At 35.3% G+C, this 24495-nt stretch overlaps 1 protein-coding gene across 5 annotated transcripts in view; it reads right to left on the bottom strand.

Annotated features, from left to right (window-relative positions):
- LOC127841988 (protein yippee-like 1) overlaps positions 1 to 22176 on the bottom strand; it is a 40292-nt gene extending 18116 nt beyond the window's left edge. Inside the window, exons 1-4 of one of the 5 annotated variants that reach the window (XM_052371294.1) lie at positions 21928 to 22176; positions 20044 to 20092; positions 3065 to 3981; positions 1639 to 1682 (exon numbers count right to left, since the gene is read on the bottom strand). In XM_052371294.1, the coding sequence (XP_052227254.1) occupies positions 1639 to 1682; positions 3065 to 3169 (149 nt within the window). In that variant the 5' untranslated portion in view covers positions 3170 to 3981; positions 20044 to 20092; positions 21928 to 22176. Of the gene's footprint in view, positions 1 to 1638; positions 1683 to 3064; positions 3982 to 7738; positions 7894 to 8695; positions 8828 to 20043; positions 20093 to 21927 lie in introns of those variants that run through there. The other 4 variants (XM_052371266.1, XM_052371285.1, XM_052371275.1 and 1 more) reach the window with 4 other exon arrangements.
- Between the last annotated feature and the right edge of the window lie 2319 nt (positions 22177 to 24495).

Raw genomic sequence — 24495 nt, 5'->3', positions numbered from 1 at the left:
AACCGGAATTATACAACCAACTCAGATCTGCATATCGGGACTCTGATTTTACTTCAAATGTTTGGAAAAGCATAGCCAAGGCACTAGAAGAAGATGTTTCAGGTATTAACCATTTGTATTCTTTTACAAACAAAACGATGATTTGTACCTTATATCTACTTAAATATACGCTTGTCCTTCATTATAATTATCTCAATTATAATATTTAGTTTTAACCATATACAAAAATAAAGATACATTCGACGTATGCGGATAAATGGAATATAGCGTCCGTATTATGATTTTGCGAATACGTATGCGGATAGATGGAATACTAGCCTTATGCACATGCATTAAGTCCCTTTTCCCCACAATGAAGCTCATTTGTTTTCTGTTTGTATCAGAGGCTTCATGCAGACATATATCCCAGCTCTTTGAGAAACTTCATTTTTGTGCTTAAACAGATCAGATCACTGATTTCCTTGCAGCTTTTCTGGCATGAGAAAGATCTGGTACTCATGTAAAAAAAATTGTTACAGAGCTGGCATACCAAAAGTCTGGGGTGCTTATAAACACGCACCATTTGATGAAAAGTTTGCAATGTGCTCCCTTTTTACATGATAACACAAACAAGCTGCCAAATTTTCCAGTTTTAATGTCAATGTGTATGTCCAGTCCCAGTCAAACAGACAATTAAACAAACACAAAATCTAAACATAACAGAATAGGTTTATTTTGACTTAAGCATGAAAAGCTCATCGTCATTTACATACATATAAAATGACAACATGCTTTAAAGTTCACACAAAACACACATAAATAAGGGTTTATTTAAATAATCAGGAAATAAACATATTTCATGTAAAACAAGGAAACATCAATACTATTAATTGTTTTTACTCAGCACTCTGATTACTATTAAATGTATTAAAGAAGTACACCTCTTTCGGTCCCACAATTGAAAAATATGTAGCTTGTAGACTAAAAGGACAACACTATTACCAGACAGGCAAATGTACAAAGTTTTCCGAATTTTTCTCAACTAGACATTATTTGACAATACTTTCCTTCACACTATAAGGTAATGCCAAAAGTATGATGCAGATGAGTCGTATTGGTTTTAATTTTTTATCTGAACAAGGTCTTTTTTTTTACAAATTTGAAGACAAACTTCAAACTTATAATCTTGTTTTTATCTTGCATTATATAGTCAATATTTACATTAGTGTCTACATGTTTATCAAGGAAGTGAACTGTGGTTATATATAGACATCTACAGCATTTCCTCATAAACCCGGAGATCACCAAGTATAGAGTTTACATCATTGATTTATTGCATAAGCCCAATGTTTCAAACATTATTATATGCTTAGTGAAGATGCTTTAATTGGCACAACACTTAAACTTGATTTGTTTATGTATAAGTATTAATTAAATTGATTATGTATACAATTACATTATAGGAGTGCTTACATGACAATCTTGAAACAGATGGCATGTTCTTATATCTGACATGACATGTGAATAGATTCCTTTGTTTTCGCGCAATTAGTGTATGAATGGTTTTAAAATCTGAAAGAGCCCAGTTAATAAGTAGTGAGCGAAATTCTTTGATCCATGTATTGATATAAACACAGCTTAATGACAATGTTCACTTACACTGAATTGAACAGGTATGCTCTGCCCTGACTGCCTTGGAATGACTGAAAGTTAAAACAACAATAGAAAATAACCATATTAACCTTAGACATTCAATATAAATTGCAAGTTCTGCAAGCCTTAAGTAAATAGCTTAGGATTTTTTTCAAAATACATGTATATAATGGGCATTAAGACAAATTCCAAGGTTTCCTGGATTGGTAAATGGAAGGGGTAGAACTGACCAGACTGTGTGGGCTGATCTCCTGCTACTATGACTTAAGACCCATTTTTGCATGACATGCGTGAAATGGTGATTGTAATATGTGACTTGTTTTATGTCCCATAAAAGTTATTTTAATTTAGGTCATACATGAGCACACAACTAAGACACAGAATAAAGTATTAATATAAATAAATCAGTTGCACTTTGGGAAAACGAGTTCAAATGTATGTGCGTAAAGTTTTATCCCAGATTAGCGTGTGCAGACAGTTCCCACAAGATAATCAGATATGACAGTTACTGCTTATCTTGACTTTTTGTTTAAAGGAAGTCTCTTCTTAGCAAAATTCAAGTTAAGACCGCTTCAGTGCAGGGACATCACTTTCTGCCAACAATATATTTTGCTAAGAAATGAAATCCTTTAGACAAAAAATAAAAATGCAAGGTGTCATCGATGAAAAAAAATGTGCGGACTTAGCTGTAATGACACAAGGCACTTGCATTAACCCTTTCCCTCATAAGGAACAAAGTGAAAATTGCTTTTGCAACCAGCATAAAACCAGAACAGCCTGCGAGTTACAGCCTGCTAGTAACTCGCAGTCTGTTCAGGTTGTATGCTGTTTTCTGCTCATCAGTAACTAAGGGTTGGAAATAAAGCCTTTAAAACTTGAATTTGGTAAGAAAGGTCTTAAACTAAATTCAACTTTCTATGGGACTACAGATGTGTCAAAATACATATCTTAGTGGTACAGGGTTAAGCCCTGGGCCAGTTGCCATAGTGAGGCTCACATAGATAGACAGATGAGAGGGGAAGCCACTAGGGACAAATTGGCAGAGACTGGAGATATCAATAATGAACAGAGAGTGGCCAGTCTTGAACAAAGACATGTGAGAGCAGATGAACATATATCAGATTGAGCAGCTTATACTAAGTCTAGTGCATTTTACGAACAAAAGCATTGAAAATATTGATAACAATGTTGACATACAAACCATTTAATTGAAAATCCAGACTTTATGACTTAATGATAGCAAATGAAATCCACTTAATATAGTTTTAGTGCTTGGACCAACAACCTTTGAAATACAGAGAGGCAAGGAAGACAATTGTTTAGGGTCATTGCAACTGGTGTAAAATTAAAAGCTGTTGCCTTGGTTTTATGGTTACTATGGTAATGAAAAGATGCATGTAAGTTTATCAGTTCAAGATGTCTGTTGACCTACCTTTGAAATGAGTTCGTCATGGTTTGCGAGGTGCGCACGACAATGCACGCAGCTGTACAGCCGGTGACATTTATTTGGCAGGTATGCCTGGAACGTCTTCACCATTTTCCAACTTGTTGAAATGAACACAATCAATTAAATGGATCAATATCTGATCATTAAGTCCACCTGCTGATCCCTTTATCTTTAATGGTTAAGTCTCAAGCTATACATGAAATCCTGTTATTCAGGAACTTGTGTCATTGAAACATATCAAATGAATTTATTTCCTCCTTTCTTCCTGCTTGATAACTATCCAATGCCCAATGTTTACAGTGTGCAAAGAGTACATGTATTCTGACATATCAGTGCTGACATAAGAATGAGTCATGGACTATCTTATCTACCTTTTTGAACTTAAAACAAATCTCTCCACTAGCAAAATCTCCAAAGATGTGGAAAACAACTTCATATTATTCAACATAAATGTCTCCAGACCTTTCACTTCTCTTGTTCCTTGCTTTTTGTTATTCAAGCAGGAAATATTTCCCATCAGATAAAGTTCAGCTTAATCAATAGCATAGCAGGTCTTCAATAAACTTTCTCTGCAGAGCTTCAGGAATATCTTGTAGCAGAACAAAGATGCAGTTTATTTTCTGTCAATATTCACACAATTATTAGAACCATATTGCATTATTTACTCCACCAGTCTATATGGATCACAGTTTGTTGCGCCTACAAACCTATTGATGTCAAACACACATAAAAGATTGAACTTGTCAGCGTGCCAATATATGTACTGTAAAGGTCAGGTAGGTGATTTTGTATTGATTTACTTCATAGTCTGCAGATACTCAGTCAAACCCAACAATGAGCTGCAAAGGACAGACCACTGCTAAAGCCAGCCCTCCAATTTGGCTCCAAATAATTTGAAGATTCTGAAAATAGAACATTATGCAAAAACTAAACATTTAGTAAGAACATTGCTAAATGATATACTGATTATGGTAAGTAAAAAAGTAATCAGAGGGTGATATATTAGTAATTGGAAAGATACAATAGTTTTAATACTGTATCCATTAACTTTTAAGCCTACATAGATTTAGATACACGTGATATTATAGCCATTAATGTTTGTTGGAACAAATTCAAACCCTGGCCAATTCACTTCTAGCTCACTTGTAGTTAATCAGTTGATGAGGTTACAACAGAAGTACTCTGTTGTTACTGGCTAATAGCTTATACTCAAGAGTAAATTCTGATCTTATCATTGAACATATGTTAGGGTTAATATCAAATTGTTGCTGCAATTAAGCTTTAATTATAGATTATGTAGTTTAATCCCTACTTTGGTAGTTATTGGGTACCTGGCCCAGTTGTGTCGGTAAGCCATATGACAATTAAACTCAGATTGAACATTAATGAATAATTGATGGTGCTCAACTGCTTAAATTCATTAAAAGCATTGAAAGCAAATATCGACATAAGAATAATAAAATACACATACTTATATTTTGAAACAAGCTGTAGAAGTGAAACAATTAAGTATGTCTCTAGGTAAATCAGGCTTATTGCATGCGCTTAAAGTATATTGTTATTATTGTTTTTTTAAAACATTTCAGCACCTATGTTAATATGACACTTACTTACAAATTGACCACACTAAAGACGTAACATTTCATAACATTTCTGCAAAGTAACAGCAAACAAATAAGATTCAACTTTGTGGTTTATTGAACTGGATGTCATTTGGTATTTCTCATGAAAGATTCTGAACACAATTTTCATCATCTAAGTGTGCCAAACTTGAAATATCTGACTGAATGTTCTGACCATTCAGCCAGGATTCAGAGGTTGGATTGTGTTAAAGCTGCACGATGATCCAAGGTACAAAGAAAGCAAAATCTAGGTACAGTTTTGTTAGTTACCTTCTGAAGAAATTCTTAAACACTGTGTAATACATTAAGAGCTTTGTCAATTTTTTAATTATCTATTTTAATTAGTCTAGGAGCCTGCAAAAGACATTTTAACCTACACAATTATTGTTCAGTATGATGCCAATTACCATAACAACACTGTTACCAAGGTGCGTGATGATATGACATCACTTTATCAAGAATGCCACATCCTTAAAGTTTGATTAATTCATAATTTAGAACAAAGCCCATAAATAAATCACAGCTAATAATATTTCGGGCACTAAATGTCAAATACTGACAGTATTAGTAATTAAGCAGTCACAGTTGATAAATCAATCACAGCTCATTAAATTCCAGACACAAAATATCAATTACCCAAGGTACTTTTACATGCTGTAGTTTGTTTGTTTGTTTGTTTTTTTAAACCTATTTATTTAAGCTCGATTGCGTAACAAGCCTAAGGTAATATGAAACGTTCTCGAGTCCGTTTCCTTGGTGTCTACCGGGGAGATCTAAAGAACACTCCCACAGTGGGGATCGAACCCGTGACCTCCCGATCGCTAGGCGGACACCATATCCACTACGCCACGGCGATCTTAACTACATGCTGTAGGTGTAAAGGTGGTTTACTTTAGTTGAATTTAATCTCTATATAAATTAAAATTTCTATGTAAATTACCAGCATCAATGTTTCTTTGAATATTTGAAGAATAAGTTCAGGTATAAATCATGCATATTAGTTCACCAAAAGAGGAACCTCAATTCAATTATGATTTTTCTATATTTATAAAAGTAATGATCATTGTAATATGATTATTATAATGTACATCCTGAATAGCAACAGAAGAACGTGTCAAGTCATCCAATGTTAAATATAGAAGCTTGATCATTCATGAAACAGATACATTGTTTTCAATTAGAAACATGATTTTTAACTTTCACTGGCAATGTCAAAAGAGATCAATTTTAAAATCAAATCAATTTTATGTCATAATATACAAGAGGTTCCAAGAACATAGTATTATCAAGTCTCACATTATAAATGATTCCTAATTAATGATGCAAATTTGTGTCATGTCCTGCTGAGGTGCCTCATGCAGGTTCAAATGCCCTCATAATAACCCATTTATGCCTTGTGGACTCTCCCATCCTTCTAAATTGGATAAATTTATTTCCAAAATTAGGGATGTCTAGTATATTTATTTCTATATTTAGAATATTTCTTACAGAAATTCCTTTAAACAAACAGCGCAGACCCAGATGAGACGCCCCATCATGCGGCTTCTCATCTGGGTCTACGCTATTTTCCAAGGCCTTTTTTCTAGACGCTAGGCATCAATGGGTTAAACCACAAGATTTGTCTAATGGAGCCAGACCATGGCAGGCAACAGAGTTGAAGATTCCACAATCCATTGGTAGTGACTTAAATTACCACTGACAAGGGCTAATGGATGGGGTTTTCACTAAACTCATGCTTATTATTCCCTTAAAACAATGCATGATGGTGTAAATGATGATCAATTAGAAATGCACCACAGACACTGATGCTCCCAGTCACAAATGTATGGATGCAGATGGAAATCTGCTATCATTCTTCAGAGGACAAAAATGACTAAGGCACATAATTCTGCCAAAACTGGTTGCTGCCAAAATTCATTATATTTCCTTATCAGTGCTCCAGCTAGGACTAAATTGAAGGGCGCCCGCCCTGCCCTCCCGAACCTCCGCCCTGCCCTCCCGAACCTTCCTACAGCCCCCCTGCCCTTAAAAAAACACAAAACAAAACAATTTTTTTACATATGATGATTAATAAATCTCTTATTAAAATACATTATAATTAATTTATTCCTCATTGTAGACATTTTATTTGAATTGTTTTATTATAATGGAAATAATATATTCTAACAATTATTCATAACATAAATTAACATGTAAGAGGAAGCATTCCAGAAACGCCCACATGCTCGAAAGTGCCCTTTTGACAAAATACTGCGCGTCCTAAGTGCCCTTTTGACAAAAAAGCCCCCCTGCCCTTTTCAAATCCTAGCTGGAGCACTGCTCATGATCATCTACATATAAAAGTCATTCAACTGTTCAAGCTTGAGCGAGATTTGACCAGCAAATAAAAAGGTGTAAAAGCACCAAATGTTCAGACTTAATTTTAATGACCCACTTTTTAAAAATATGTGCCCCCCCCCCATTTCATTGTTACATGTATGTCCCACACTATTGGACCCTTTTTCATTGTCAACATTCTCATAAATACACACGCAACATTACATAATTGTTATTAATGATTGTATAATGTAATGTACAGTAATACTAAATAATACATAACATCTAGAATTTTTTATAAAAACAGCATACCACATGGAATGTATACTGAATATGTTATTGAATTTAAACACTTAATTGAAAACAGAACAATTAAGTGACTTTAAATGCATAAGTTTACCATTCCCCAATTTTTCGCAAAAGAGGTCTTCCCTACCTTTTCAGGACCTACTAGCCCCCCCCCCCCCCCCCCCTCCCCAGTATAATTTTTCAAGCTCATATCTCAGCCACAAGATATCCAAAATCAATTTTAAGGGTTGCATTAATTTTTTTCAGTGTTGGGTACAGCAAACAAAGATTTCAGATTTTAGTTAAATACTATGCTATTAATGTAATGTAAATTGTAATGAATAGTGCATGTTGTTACTTATAATTTACATTGATTCTTCAACAACAACAAAATTTATAAAAAAATAAAAATGTAAAAAATAAAAATAAGTACTTACTGACAAAACTTGCTCGTGCACTGGAATAAACATAAACCTGTACTGTATGTACTGTATCTTACACTGAAAACCCAAACAACATGCGCAAATAGCTATGTTTACGTTTAGGATCAATGGTACGTGACCAACCGATATTATGACTGTGTACACACTGTTGAACTTGTATCAACCTAGATCAACAAGTTTAATATCCATGCACGGGTCATACTTATCCTGCCTGAAACATGTGATCACCTCAGCTACAATGGGACCTTAACTATAGTGTAATAGCCTTTGTTAAAGATTATGACTTAAAAAAAAGTTAAAGAGCTGTTAATCCAAATGACTTTTTTCCCAATGGTGAAGTACAGTACTGGTATTTTTACAAGTTGAGAACTGAGTTGAGGAGATGGTCTAATGTTAGTACAGCATGATAAGCCATGCCAAGATAATTATGATGTTAATTATGTCATATCATGTAGGTAATGAACTTATCAACCAGAATATGTTTATAACATATGCTAATGTTACATTATTTCTTCGTAATGTTCATCAACTTGTGGGGTTGACAAATTGTTATTTATTTGAATTGATTCTGTTGTCATGCATTTAACATGGCCATATAATGAACAAATGTTGTTCTTAGACGATTTCATTTCAATGTGCAATTACCGGTATCTGATGTTTGAAAGAACTTCTTAAAAATACATTTTACTTTATCATGTATCATTATTTTAGCAATATGTTTTCATTTTTCATTAATATGCGTGTTAATATTTGGTTTGTATTAAAGCATAAGCATTTGTTTTTACATAATATTATTTTGTTGTGAAGCATAAACAAAATCTTTATCTACAATTTTAAAAAGAAAATTTTCCATTTAAAAAGAAATCATAAAAATTTAAAATATAAATTTATGTTTTTAAATATTATGTAATTGAATGCATTGAATGTACATGTACATGATCTCTTACCCTACTGGTCAAATTATCGAGTATTTTCCTGCAATAAAAACTTTAGTAACTTCATTAAATCCTATCTATTCACTCTCAATATTAACTTGCATCTACAAAATGAAGCTTTCAACAACATTTTATACCCTGATTCATATTTTAAAGTACCAAGTTTCAAACAAAGCCCTTTGTTTAACTGGGATATGACTAATCACTAAGGAGACAAAGACCAACCATGTGTGCAGCATCATAACTAGGGCGAAGATATGAATTGTACTACAGACCAACCATGTGTGCAGCATCATAACTAGGGCAAAGATATGAATTGTACTACAGCTGCTGCCAAAAAACACATGTACAAACATGCATCTGCAATTAAATTCACTTCTAACATTTAAGTGACTGAAGAGAGTTTTTTTTTCACAACTATCTGTCCATTTCAAAAATCATGTACCGGTACTTAAACAAATAACATTTCTGTTTGGAAGATTGCCAAGAATGATGTGAAATACTTATTATGTTGTAAACATTAAACAAATTAATTAAAATTGCCAGATACACAGTAGAATCACATTATTAATTGCTCACTTAACCCTTTCCCGCTCAGAAACCTAGTGAAAATGGCTATGTGCAAACAGCATAAAACCTGAACAGCCTATGAGTAACTATCAGTCTGTTCAGGTTTTATGCTGTTTGCTGCTCATCAGTATCTAAGGTTTGGAAATGAAGCCTTAAAAACTTGAATCTAGTTAGAAAGGTCTTTAATTAAATGTAACTTTCTTAGTGACTATAAATGCTTTAAAATACGTATCTAAGTGGTAACAGGTTTAGATGTGGGTGGGAACAGCAAAACGTTTTCACTACTGTGTATACAAGACAAATAAATTGCTGTGGAATGGTCAGCATCACTACAGCCCCGATGGCATTGGAAGTCAATTGGCAAGATACAGGGAAGTTTCTGCTGAAGTAAATGTTTAAGGAACAGTTGACTGAATAAAAATCTAACAGGCTATCAACTATACAAGTTTTTTTTTAGAATAAATACAAATAAATGAAACAAGAAGTGATGACATATTGCAAGTTATATCAAACGGAAAATCAGAAATATGTAACAAGTGAGCTTGATATTTTTGCGAGAAAGTAAAACCCAGATACAAATGTTATTTTTGATTAGCAAGACGTTTATTTATGCTCTTGTTTTAATTAACCTTCTCATTACATGTATATCAACACTAGTTACGAGACTGAACAACTTTTTTATTCAGAAGCTCAGGTGGAAGTTATTATTTATTTAATTTTTTTGTTCGCTTTAAACTATTCAGTATACTGTTATGATCGCTTTATTTTCATTTAAGCAGAAAGGAACAATTGTTGTGTTGTGTTGTTGTTATATCTACAAAATTCTTTACATAGTTACGCAAAATATGACATGCACGCTGTATTTTGGAGAACAACTTCTGAAGTGTTTTATCCTTAATCAAACTTTCAAATTATGGGCAAAATAATTTGCAAATTAATATAAAAATACTGTATTTAGAACCCCTCTCTTGCCGCCAAAAATCGCAAAGGTAAATGTTTGCTGTAACAACTTTTAACGCTATTACAGCCCTAAACAAACTGGACAATCTTCTTCAAGAAACAAGACAATTATTTATCTGTCAAAATTATTTAAAGTAACATACCCAATTAATAAAAACATTAACAAGAGTGCCAAACTGTCACAAGATACACCCATATGAAGGTTTATGACAACTGGATAACTAAACCATTTAAGTGGCAAAATAATATATTTTTGAAAATTAAGCAACACACAACTTAACCATTTGAGTGACAGCATGCTAAATCCTTGAAATGCACTAAGTGGCCCCATGACCTAGTTTTTGACCCGCCATGACCCATATTTTAACTTGACTAAGATATCATCTAGACACAACTAATGACCAAATTTGGTGAAGATCGGATAAAAACTACTTCAATTTGAGAGCGGACATCATGCTTAATGCTTGACATGCTCTTAGTGACCTCGTGACCTAGTGTTTGACCCAGCATGACCCATATTTGAACTTGACCTAGATATCATTTAGACACAATTTCTGATCAAATTTTGTGAAGATCGGATGAAAACTACTTCACTAAGAAAGCAGATGCTAAATCCTTGAAATGCAATAAGTGACCCCCTGACCTAGTTTTTGACCTGGGAAGACCCATATTTTAACTCGACCTAGATATTGTCTAGATACAACTTCTGACCAAGTTTTGTGAAGATCGGATGAAAACTATTTTAATTAGAGAGCTGACACTGCTGTGGACGCTCCAGCCCGCGGACGCCTGCCCGCCACGGATGAAACTATAATACGAAAAAGATGTCATCTCAAAATCAAATATGACAAGATTCACTTTGTTCAAAAACACATAGAGCATGCAAAAAATGTTCGGAACATATTTTTTGGAATGACGGCATATATGAAACAAGTTGTGGAAGTATGATATTTTAATCAAAATCTTGTTATAATTCATGTCTTATAGGAAACTTTAAACAGATTCTGGCATTTTTTCAAATGTCATTAAATATGATTGCTTACAAATCTTAATCTGCTGCGAAACTTAATACCTATTCGGATTACTGATATATTGCAAAATTAAAACACACATTTAATGGCCTTTTGAAAATTAGGCCACTCCAAATTGATTTGTTGGTCATCGGAATCGCCGCACGTATTTTTTCAAAATGGAAAAAAAAATATATTGTCGCTGAATATGAATGCCAAATTTATTATTTCGTAACCTTTTTGATCAATAACTGTAGTTGCTCGAAAATTCAATCGAGACGACCAGAAAAATGGCTTCCTGCGTGATTGTTTTAACAAATTGCGATGAAAAGTTGCTGCAGCCAACCCTTATAAATATAAACACATCTGCTTCGTTCTGTGACTTTTTTGAATGTGTTTGTTCACGTTCGAACATGCAACTATCTTCAGATACCGTTGAAGCATGTTCAATGTGAAACAACATCGGGAAACATGACGTACGTTTTTTTATGCATTTTCTTCATTAAATGGGCATATGGACGGTATTTCCCTATATGTAGGCAAATTTTTCCTATAACACAATTTTATGTTAACAACAAGATGTGTTTGTGAAACACAATGTCCCCCTATATGATGTTTGACCTTGTAGGATGACCTTGACCCTTCACCACTCAAAATGTGCAGGTTCTTGAGATACACACGCATTTCAAATATAAAATTGCTAGCTTCAATTTTGCAGAAGTGACATTACATGCGCAATTTTGACCTATATATTTGACCTTGAAGGATGACCTTGACCTTTCACCACTCAAAATGTGCAGCTCCATGAGATACACATGCCTGCCAAATATCAAGTTGCTATCTTCAATATTGCAAAAGTATTCATAAAATGAGCGATTTTGGCCACATATATTTGACCTCTGACCTTGAAGGATGACCTTGACCTTTCACCACTCAAAATGTGCAGCTTCATGAGATACACATGCATGCCAAATATGAAGTTGCTATCTTCAAAATAGCAAAAGTTATTGCAAAATGTTAAAGTTTGCGCAAACCAACCAACCAACAGACCAACCAACCAACAGACCAACCAACAGACAGGGCAAAAACAATATGTCCCCAACTACTATAGTGGGGGACATTTAAAATAAACATAAAGTCATTAAAGGCAGGTTCTAAAAGAGTCACAGGGACGTTTTAGAAGTATTAAAATACATGGTTGACGGAACATGTTTTACAGCTAGGTCCATGTATTTTAGAAACATCAAAAAAGTTTGTAATATATACATTTATTTAAAAAAAAAATACAGTACCGTACTAGCCATCGATATGCCCCTTTTAAAATAAGGTATCAACAATGGATTATATGCATGGCCTTTGTCCGACTGTCTGTCATTATCATTTTGATGATTGTCCCTCTTCAAGTGCTATTGCAACATGGTATACCTTTTCACAGCTTGCAACATGGTATACCTTTTCACAGCTTTCACTATTGAAAATATTAGCAGCAGTAGGTAGGCAGTTGTCCCTCACTTCAATGATATGGTTATATTTCGTGGTCAAAGGTCATATGCAACTTACTCATATAAATATGAGGTCGATATATATCGACCTCATATCGTTTAACGTCAATTTGCTGTAGCATTGTTCCGACATGAAATCATATCGGAAGCTTAAACAGCTGCAAATTCATATCACAGCGCAGCATCTTCATGGAAGAGTTATTCAATTTAAAAATATATACATTATTTTACTAATTGCATAAGAAGATGTTTAATTAAAACTTACAAGTGATGCTATTCCTGATATGAAAACACTAGCTTTAGACTTGTGTTCTACATTTTAGAGTTTAAGTGCTGAAACCTAATTTTAATTTTAGTGCATTTTTATTTGAAAAGTATGTAACTCATAGATATAGTATTGCTTGTTTGTACATTTTTTTTATTCTTGGCTCTTCGCTCGCTCGTAAATTTTCCTGTTTTCAAAAAAAAAATAATAATAATAATTTTCGCTCGCCTCTTCAACTTTTTTCAAAACAAGGGCTGTTTGTAAAACATGCATGCCCCCCATATGGGCTGTCCGTTGTAGTGGCAGCCATTTTGTGAATACGATTTTTGTCACTGTGACCTTGACCTTTGACCTAGTGACCTGAAAATCAATAGGGTCATCTGCGAGTCATGATCAATGTACCTATGAAGATTCATGATCCTAGGCGTATGCATTCTTGAGTTATCATCCGAAAACCATTTTACTATTTCGGGTCACCGTGACCTTGAATTTGACCTAGTGACCTCAAAATCAATAGGGGTTATCTGCGAGTCATGATCTATCTAACAATGAAGTTTCATGATCCTAGGCGTATGCGTTCGTGAGTTATCATCCGGAAACCGTTTTACTACTTAGGGTCACCGTGACCTTGACCTTTTACCTTGTGACCTCAAAATCAATAGGGGTCATCTGCGAGTCATGATCAATCTACCTATGAAGTTTCATGATCCTAGGCGTATGTGTTCTTGAGTTATCATCGAAAATCATTTAACTATTTCGGGTCACCGTGACCTTGACCTTTGACCTAGTGACCTCAAAATCAATAGGGGTCATCTGCGAGTCATGATCTATCTAACGTTGAAGTTTCATGATCCTAGGCGTATGCGTTCTTGAGTTATCATCCGGAAACCATTTTACTATTTCGGGTCACCGTGACCTTGACCTTTGACCTAGTGACCTGAAAATCAATAGAGGTCATCTGCAAGTCATGATCAATCTACCTTTGAAGTTTTATGACCCTAGGTGTATGCGTTCTTAAGTTATCTTCCGGAAACCATTTTACTATTTCGGGTCACCGTGACCTTGACCTTTGACCTAGTGACCACAAAATCAATAAGGGTCATCTGCGAGTCATGATCAATGTACCTATGAAGTTTCATGATCCTAGGCCCAAGTGTTCTTGAGTTATCATCCGGAAACCACCTGGTGGACGGACCGACCGACAGACCGACCTACATGTGCAAAGCAATATACCCCCTCTTCTTCGAAGGGGGGCATAAAAATCCTCAGACCAACATATCAATTTGGAGTGGCCTTAAACTCAAAAACAAGTGTTTACTGAAATATTGTCCAATATGGTGATCATCTTGTTAAGCTAGCATTAGCACAACATCAGGATATAGAACATGTTGATAGTAAATCAGTAGGATGTACTGCAGTGGCAAAGTAAACAAGCAAATTCGTAGAATTGATATCCCCCGCAACATATGCTTTGATTGGGTGCTCTTCGCTCGCTCGTAAATTTTCCTATTTAAAAAAAAAAACTAAACATTTTCGCTCGCCTCTTCAACTTTTTTTCAAAAAAATCCGTAGACCAACATATCAATTTGGAGTGGCCTTAAACTCAAAAACAAGTGTTTACTGAAATATTGTCCAATAAAGTGATCATCTTGTTAAACTAGCATTAGCACAACATCAGGATATAGAACATGTTGATAGTAAATCAGTAGGATGTACTGCAGTGGCAAAGTAAACAACAAATTCGTAGAATTGATATCCCCCGCAACATATGCTTTGATTGAGGATGGGTGCAAATCGGACGGATGAACATACTGACAGATGGACGGACGGAGGACTCCGCCTCTCGGGGGGGATATATACTCATACCAAGTTTCAATGAAATCCGCCAAAGCACTTCCAAGATATGGCTCCGGACACAAAAGTGCCTATAGTAAAAAGCATTTTTTCAAGATACTAAGGGCCATAACTCTGGTTTTAACAGATGGTGTACAATGACATTTGACATAAATCATCCTCTTATGCATATATATACTCATACGGAGTTTCAATGAAATACGCCAAAGCACTTCCAAGATATGGCTACGGACACAAAAGTGACGGACAGACAGCCGGACAACGCCAAAACAATATCCCTCCGCCTCTGGCGGGGGATATATACTCATACCAAGTTTCAATGAAATCCGCCAAAGCACTTCCAAGATATGGCTCCAGACACAACAGTGCCTATTGTAAAATGCATTTTTTCAAGATACAAAGGGCCATAACTCTGTTTTTAACAGATGGTATACAATGCCATTTGGCGTGCATCATCCTCTTATGCATATATATACTCATACCAAGTTTCAATGAAATCCGCCAAAGCACTTCCAAGATATGGCTCCGGACACAAAAGTGCCTATAGTAAAAAGCATTTTTTCAAGATACAAAGGGCCATAACTCTGTTTTTAACAGATGGTGTACAATGCCATTTGGTGTGCATCATCCTTTTATGCATATATATATACTCATACGAAGTTTCAATGAAATCCGCCAAAGCACTTCCAAGATATGGCTCCGGACACAAAAGTGCCGGACAGACGGACGGATGGATGGACGGACGGACAACGCCAAAACAATATCCCTCCGCCTCTGGCGGGGGAGGGGGGGGGGGGATAACAAGAACCTTTTCCAGAAATCTGTGAAGGCGATAACACTGTAGAGTGTAGACTAAGTCATTAAGTATGGTCTGTGAAGAAAAACACCCACACAGACAGAAATTAGGTGATCTTTATGACCCACCATGTCAAATATTGATTGATGAGAAACTTCCCGAGGCAGCTTGTATCACAATAGCTTATCACTGTTTTAATAGCCTATTAACCTATATAGCAATCCAGCAGAACAAAGGCTGAACTATACATGTACTTGTATATGTGTATGGGTTTCATGTAAGCTTGTAAGAGTACAGTAAGACATCAGTGACCTTATTTATATATTAGCCTTTTGAGAATTTAATGCATGTGCCTCAAGCAAACTTGAGAGTTTCTCTACAAGCCCAAGATGTATTTTCATCAATCTTGAATAGATTTATTCTAAACTTAGTACAAAAGTAGTTATTGACAACTGCCTTATTAGGGTCATGATGCTAAATAACAGTATTATGAATTTATGATACATTATCAATATTGTAGACAAAATGTTTTTTACTGCAAGTTATTCAATATACATATATTAAATCAAACCTGGTTTATTAATGTAAATGGCGTGAGACCTTGGAATGAACCCTGATCAATAACAGTGTGTCACCAGTAGTTTCTGGGAAAAAAATATGACATCTGGTGAGCATGTTGGTAACAGTTCCTGCACCAGTGGAATGGCTGTATCAATAGAGATCATGCTGGCCTGGCTCCACACTAGGGTTCAATACATGTACCTGGTCACTGTGGCAATTAGTGCTGAAGTCAACTGTAAGATCTGTAAGATGTGCAGTTTCTGAGCACCTAAAAGCCCCAGATTCAAAGAACTCCTTGCAGATTCTTAATTTTGTTAATAAGATGCCTGAAAATAACTTGTATACAAGAAACAAGAAATATCTTTAAAAAAGATATACGGCGTTGATTGTGGTTGGAGTTTATGGAAGGTAAAGATTTAAATGAATGAGATCAAGGATAGCTAATATCTTTTTCTGTGCAGTTTTTAGCTGCATCAAACGCAGTACGGGATGTTACGCGGTGTTTTCGCGGCTTATTTTACATTATTACATATTGCTGGTCATAAACCTATAGATACAAAAACCAAAGTCAACCGGCCACACGCGAAGTCTCCGTACATATTTTAAATATGTATATGCGCGTTCTTCGAACAAACCTGTTTGAGTGGTTTATCGGGCATTGCTACATGTATTTGATTAAATTATTAACAGTATCGAGAATCATCGCGCTCATACTTAATACATTAGTCAATATGCTGCAATAATACATTAGTAAATATGATGGAATAATTCTTGTTAATTAATTAAAAATAATATTTATCATGGTATTGTTGAAAACACATTAAGAATCTATTATTGACATGCCATAAAATAATATCGCTGGATATCTTCATTTCACATCTTTCTGGTGGTAAAAAAAATTCCAGTTCACCTAGTTCACGCTATAGCGTCTTTATTATATAACTATTATGTTACTGACCGCGAACTCCGAACAGCACATAAGGTCTGACCTGTATATAAACTCTGACATTCAAACACACTAACCGCGAACTGACCCCTTATACCTCGCAGGTTGAAATGCAATGCATTAAAGTGAGGCATCGCTTCCACTGCTCTCTATACTTTAACATATAACATGTTGACAGGAATATGGAAGTCAGTACTAAATATGAGAACATGGCCTTTAAGTACACAACGTTCTCGCGCTGAAAATCCTCTGAAAATAAAAGGTGCACGCACAAACTGTATTGATGTCGAGATTGAGTGTAAAACTGTTCTATCTATTAAGCCTTTTTATTAGAGATAAAACTGTTTCATGCTGAACACGCAGTAAAACAGTGTTACAAAGACGCGGACATGTTTTCAATGTTCTAGTGGTATTATCAAATCAGCCAATGCAGTCAATGAAGTGTATTCATCTGTACTTGGCCGCGGGAAGTGTTATTTGAATTCTATTGGACGCTAACAAAGGTCAGGCTAAGGTGAAAAGCTGGCGTATACAGCTAACGCCGAAAAAGAGCTTTAGTGTTTGTGTATTATCCTGAAAATTAGGCACTATGGTATTTGTAACAATGGTACTATTGTTGTTTTTTCGACTGAAATATTTCAAAAGCACTTTGATCAATAAATGTTTTAACAAGTGTCAATATTAATGTGTTGTTCATTATTGTGTTAAATGATTACAGGATTCAAATTATTGAGCCTGCTTAAACTGTTCCCATAGATATATTTTACAAGACAAATTCAGTGATAACATGCACATTTTCTCTTTTAAGTAGTGTCTGTTTCCTGAAGTTTCCTTACGTTCCCTTTATACACACCTTGTGTTGAAAGTCAGAGTTTATTTACAGGTCCTCACAGTGTCTTTTTGACATCCCTATGTGAGTACTTGCTACTTTGGACACTGTTCAAATGTCCTTCTACAACAAACTGTTACAAGCATAAGGTTAATTGGGTTACAGATAATCTGTTTAAGTAGGTAACTAATATTGTTTTCTACCTTTAATAGGATTATAAGGGAATAAGTTCATACACTTTCACAAAGAATCAATACAGAAGTAATCATTACTAAATAAACTCTTTGGCATAACCTGCACAGCCAGCACTCATGTAGAAGGAAGACGCTCATTCACTTTAAGCCATTTTAAAAATTTAAAAATTTGGAGCCTTGCCCACATTGATTTAAATTGCAACCCTTGACATTTTTCAACAGAATTGTTTCTTTGTATTAATCTGCCGTGATCAAAATACCCTCCCTCTCTCTTGCTTGATTTTTTTATCAATATTACAACTAAATGTTTTGGTTTAGGTTAGGACATATCGATTTTGTGCTATTTTTATTATACAGCCTTACCAGTAACCAAGCTGTGCTATTAATGAGTACATTTAACTTTGTTAACAACCTATTAATGCTTGCCACACTGCTGCAATGGTTGGCTGTTTGGCAAGAGTGGTAGGGCATTATCGCTTTTTATCTCTTGCCTATCAGCTGTTTCAAGAGATTAGTCATAACATCAGTTGCTGTGTGAGCAAAACATGACCTACTGTCCTATTTTGCTAGACTCTTTGTGTACAAACAAGTTGGTTTGCTGATCTCAGTTGACACAAAGGATCTCCCTATAGATTTCTGAACTTGTGAGGCCAAATGGCTAATAAGGCAGCCAACCACACTATAATCATACTATATAGTTGTCCATACTATGGACATTATCACTGAAATCATGACATATATATATATACATGTTGTATACATTATACATTGTATTGCCTGAAGCTGAACAACAATGAACTACAGGTGAAGTTACAGGATCTTGGTTTAGAGGGGGTGGAATATCTAACCATTACAAATTATTACAGTAAAATAACATACAAATAGGTATAATGGGCACACACACATATGTACACACAACTACAAACAACCTACATGTACACTTGCCTAAATAGTAACTGAACAAATAACATACTGTTGAATTTGTTGAAAAATATGTTGCGTCACTCAATAGTGACTCTTTTTTTTAAATGAATCTCTGACTGACCAGAATCAAAATCAGTTTCTACTGCTTCCAGGTTTCCGGCTTTCACTGGTTAAAACCGATATATTGAATGTTGTCAACAAACTGTTGCAAAAATCAAATAAGCATTAAGTTTAATTATACAATGTAAGATAGATTTCGCACGCTAAAACAAAACAAAAGAAAACAACTGCAGATACAGTTATTCAGCTATCATCTGATTTTCGTTTTAATTCCAATTTTATTGAGCAAAGACTATTAAATAAGGATTTGTTTAGATTTATCATAATTTAAATATAGAAAGGATTTAATTATGCTTTTAACTTGTAGGAAATGTAGTTGCTGATGCATTATTGATTTATTAACCAATAAAACCTTTTATATAAGTGATTTCGCTCATTGGCTTTGATATACCTCTTACCTTTTTTCTATGAGTCACACAAATTTATTTTTATTTGACTGTTCTTTTCAGACCAAGTTTTGTCACTTTGCTGCAGACAGCATTTTCCTATCATTTGTTAATGTATGTTTAACTACAGAAAAGATGTGTATCAATGAAAAAAAGCTATTCCGCAAATTTGATTTACTATGGCTTCACAAATTTATCTTATCACACACTTTTCATTAAATATAGTATCATGATTGAAAAAAAAGTTGACCCTACAACTGCCTTTGTACTATGCTCATTTTTAGACATTTTTATCTCTGGACAAGTATTAACTTATTTATTGTATTTTAAAAATATTTGTGAATGCTTTCATTGCGATTACATGTATGTGATTATGTGTGTATGACTTTACACAATGTAAACAAATATTAATTTCATTCACATGTATCTGCAACTATAATTACCCGTACACCTTTGTTAGCCCTTCAATTTGCTTTGTTAAATTCACGTTCCCTGAAAGAAATGTATATGCTGTTGAATTTAAATAAACCAAGATGAGTTTATTTTGTGCATGTGAATGTTCAGCAAATCATTAAAAATAATTATATTTATAATCCCAGACAGCTAGATCCTTGCACTAAAAATAATGAAATGTTAAAAGACTGACAATGCTGTAAGAATTTGAGGAAGCTTGTTACAAAGCCACATTTAGGACAAAAACACCTGGTGAATTATTGAGCAGTCTATGTTCCAGAAGCAACAACCACTGAAACAACAGCTGCATGCAACACACTTTACACAGTGATCGATAAGCTTAATGCAGAATGGGCTAGATTGTACAAGAACACACACACACACACACACACTTCTGTTTTTACAGAGAAATCTCACACATTTAAACGGATATGACAGGTTACTCTTAATGACTGTACGCAGTAATGCTAAATAAATAAAAGTTGAAGTTGATCTTTCTTTTATGATAAATGGCGTTAGGAGCAAAATGCAGTAGAGCCCTGAGACAAGAATAGTCCTCAGAGGTAATTGGGAGGAGAGTTGAGTGCATTGGCAAGAACAAGATGACCTCACTGGTAATTGGGAGGAGTGTTGAGTGCATTGGCAAGAACAAGATGACCTCACTGGTAATTGGGAGGAGTGTTGAGTGCATTGGCAAGAACAAGATGCCTAGTAAGTTGAATTTATAGAGCATCAAGCGATTGTATGAGCAGTCTTGGGTTTGTAGTTTGTACCCAGCTTCAGGAGCACTTTTCCTTCAGAAATATATATTACTTAGGGTTATGTGTCAATATGAAGGGTGACACAACAAGGATATGTTACAAATGTAGTGAAATAAGGTCACTTCCAACAGCCATGCTGTTGGGCTAGCTCTTTAGCAGCGCAGTTAGAGTGTGTGACTACCACTCCAGAGAGCCTGTTTCACTCCTCGGTTGGAACTTGGTAATTTTCACTTTAATGACGTTGAAGAAAAGTTAGCAAACCCTAACTGTAAATAAGTAAATGGGTCTGAGCTTTTGTTATGGTTTCAGGGAGCCGCTTGTGTACTGGTTGCCGTGTGTCAATCCGTGGACTAGAAACATATTAAAGTGGGGAGCAGCGTAGTGAAATAAGGTCACTTCCAACAACCTTGCTCTGTTTAGTGATGCGTTGTATCTGACTACCACTCGGGAGACCCGGGTTCATTCCCCTGTTGAAGCTCCGTATTTTTGCCTTTAAATACCTTCAGAGTCAGTCTCATGGAAAACATATTTACTCTAGGCTAAGGGACTAGACCATCCAACTACAAAGTAATATCTTTTTGCTTGTATATAAGCATTAAATCAATAAAAGCTTTACACCATCAAACAATCAAAGCGCTGAAGGCACTGAAGTTGTAAGCTGTTGTCTTCCTTGATTAGCTTGAGCGCATTACACAGGCTAATCAGTGTGCACAGGCTAATCTTATTGACATGCATTAAGCCCCATTTTCCCTGAAAGCAGCCAATATGTACAGATTTCAATAATTAACACTAGACTGGCCAATGCCGTCTTACAAGCTGGTATATACACTCGCTGCAGAAGTAGAGCAGAAGCATTTGTAGTGCAGACAGGCAGCGGTTATCACTCCTAGCATAATGAGTTGCGGTTCTTACCATTGCTAAGGCTTCTAAGCACATACTGATTTGCAAAACATGGTCTGTAAATTTAGTCGGCCGCTAACTCGACCAACTAAAAACCGTAAACAATAATATTTACCAGTAAGGTCAAGGCCTTTGAATGAATCATTCGAATGGCGCACTTCGCACTACAACGAACATAACATCATGTCATGAGTATTCTTGTTAAACTCATACCTGCAGAGGAAATTTCAACCAGAAATCGAGCTCTTCAACGTCGGTTCTCCGATAACGTGGTGACTATACGCAAATCGCTAATATGGCGAACATACAATCTACAGTCTGGATACGCTTATTTAAGTTATTATTCGACGGCAGTCACGTGATTTTTCTCAGTTCCGTGTAAACAAAACCACGTGATCATAACAAGGCGCCGCTACGTGCTTTTCCTTTACAATGCTGTTCCAACTAGTTATCTTCCCTTTTTCAATATTTCTTAATAAAGCATGCATGCCTTTTTTCTGGAGGAGCGATTGCAGTTTATCTTGTCCAAAGTCTTTAAAGAAATCCCGATAACATAGAAACTTGCGACAACATATGGGTCTCAATCTGTGTTCGGGTTTAAGCACGGCCGCAATCGGTAGCTTGTCAAAACGGCCCCAGGTCAAAACGTCCCCTAGTCAAACCGAGTCAAAACGGCCCCACTTTGGACAAAACGGCCTCAAAGTCAGTTTTATTTAAAGTTGGTCAAACGACCCATATTTGTAACAAAGAACTCTGTACAATATTGTTTTTATTTGATCTAGATTAGACGATATACATGTTATTCATGGGCGCGATATTTGTAAGATGCATTAATAAATGAGACAATATATTTTTCCGAGGTGGCACTCTGGCAAGGATGTTTTGAAATTTAACGGATAATTTTACTGGGCGATAAGGTTTGATTTTTTTTCAGCGAATATAAGTTCATCCATAAATCACAGAAACATACAATCACAACCCATTTGGAAACGTCTCACGAGGACCTTTATAAGTTGTGGCATGGTAGAATTCGTAAAAGCAAATCGATGTCTTTTGCATGTGTGACGAGCAATTCCCAGCCAATTAAATTGCTCATTACATAATACGATTGCTTTGAACATGTCCATCATGTACTTCTAGCCGATCTAATAGATAAATATGCATATTTGAAAAAGAGATGGAGCCAATGCCAAGGAGGTTGCGCTAAGAATAGGAGGTGGCGAAAATGCACATTTATAGCTATTTTAAAGTGACATGTTTCATGAAATAATTTCTATAATGTGTGCAGGACTTTATTTCTTTCTGTAAGTTGACTAATTCAGCATATTTGAGTCGTGTGCTTTTTAATTAGAAAATGTTGTTTTCTAATAATGTCTTGGTGGATTTAATGTTTGTCTTTTAAGATAAGACCATTAAATATGTATTATACAAAAAAAAATAACAAAAAATACTGAGCTATCTTAAAAAAAATTGTGTTAATAGTGGGAAAAACAACATATATGAGCCTAATTAAGATTCGTTTCTTTGGCCTTGTATTAAATTAAGCATTTAATTTTGGAATAAGGGACACAGGCCATCGTTTCAAGAAGAAGTATTATCTGATATACTGTATATTTCGTGAATTATCATACTGTATACAAAACTTGCTGTCGAACTATTTTGATGATGTTGAGAATTTTGTTATTGGTTTTATTGAGTATTACAAATTTGTGGTATAAATCTCACAATGTTTATTGATGTTGACTACTTCTTAATTTAGTTCATAATTTATAAAAGTGGAAAACTACCGGTACATCTTTTGTATTATAGCATGTGTTTATGTTCTGAAAAGATTTGGGACTTCATATATGTATGTTGAAAGATAAAGTAAATTTAACAAATAAAATTATCTATCAAATGTACGTCATGTGATGATGTCATTGCGATACATCATGTATTTGCGCCACCTCCTATCATTAGTCCAATCTTCTTAGCATTGGCCCCATCTCTTTTGGAAAAATGCAAAATTATTTATTACGTCGGCAAGAAGCCAATATTTTTGTGCATGCAGCATCTAATATAATATGTTGTTCGCAATAGTTTGATGCCATTCGCGATTTAATTGGGTGGAATTTGCTCGTAACAGAGGAAAAACTTGCTTTTTAAAACTCCGCCATGCTACAACTTATACAGGTTCTCACATTTTGAAATGGACTGAGAATGTATGTTTCCTTACATTTTTGGATGAATCAATCTTCGTTGAATCGCACCACATTGCCCGATTTTAAACAAGAGCACCGCATAACGGGTGCCACGCTCGGCTGCGAAAGCTTGTCAGAATATTTTTAGAGGTCACATCGATCTTGACCTTAGACCTAGTGACCCAAAAATGGGTGTGGCGTGTAGAACTCAACAATGTGCATCAACATATGAAGTTTCAAAGTTGTAGGTGGAAGCACTTTGATTTTAGAGCCAATGTTAAGGTTTTAGCAGGACGCCGGCGGACGACACGACGAGCTGGCTATGACAATAGCTCGGGTTTTCTCCGAAAACAGCCTTGCTAAAAATGATGCGATATATGCTGAAAAAAAGCAACCTAATCACCCTGTTAAATTTTCCATGAAATTTTAAAACAACCAGGTCTGAGCGCCACATCGGAAGTTGCTTGGCTCATTTATTACCGGTAATGCATCTCAAAAAAAGAAATGGCGCCCGTGATTAACGGCCGTATTAAGGAAATCACTAATTGCAATTATCCAACTCCCAGTTATTGACGCTACGGGCTTGAGCCGTACTCATAAT

Source organism: Dreissena polymorpha, chromosome 1 (genome assembly GCF_020536995.1).
Source record: "Dreissena polymorpha isolate Duluth1 chromosome 1, UMN_Dpol_1.0, whole genome shotgun sequence".
In the NCBI taxonomy this organism is placed as follows: domain Eukaryota; kingdom Metazoa; phylum Mollusca; class Bivalvia; order Myida; family Dreissenidae; genus Dreissena; species Dreissena polymorpha.
This window is presented reverse-complemented; position numbering and strand designations above follow the sequence as displayed.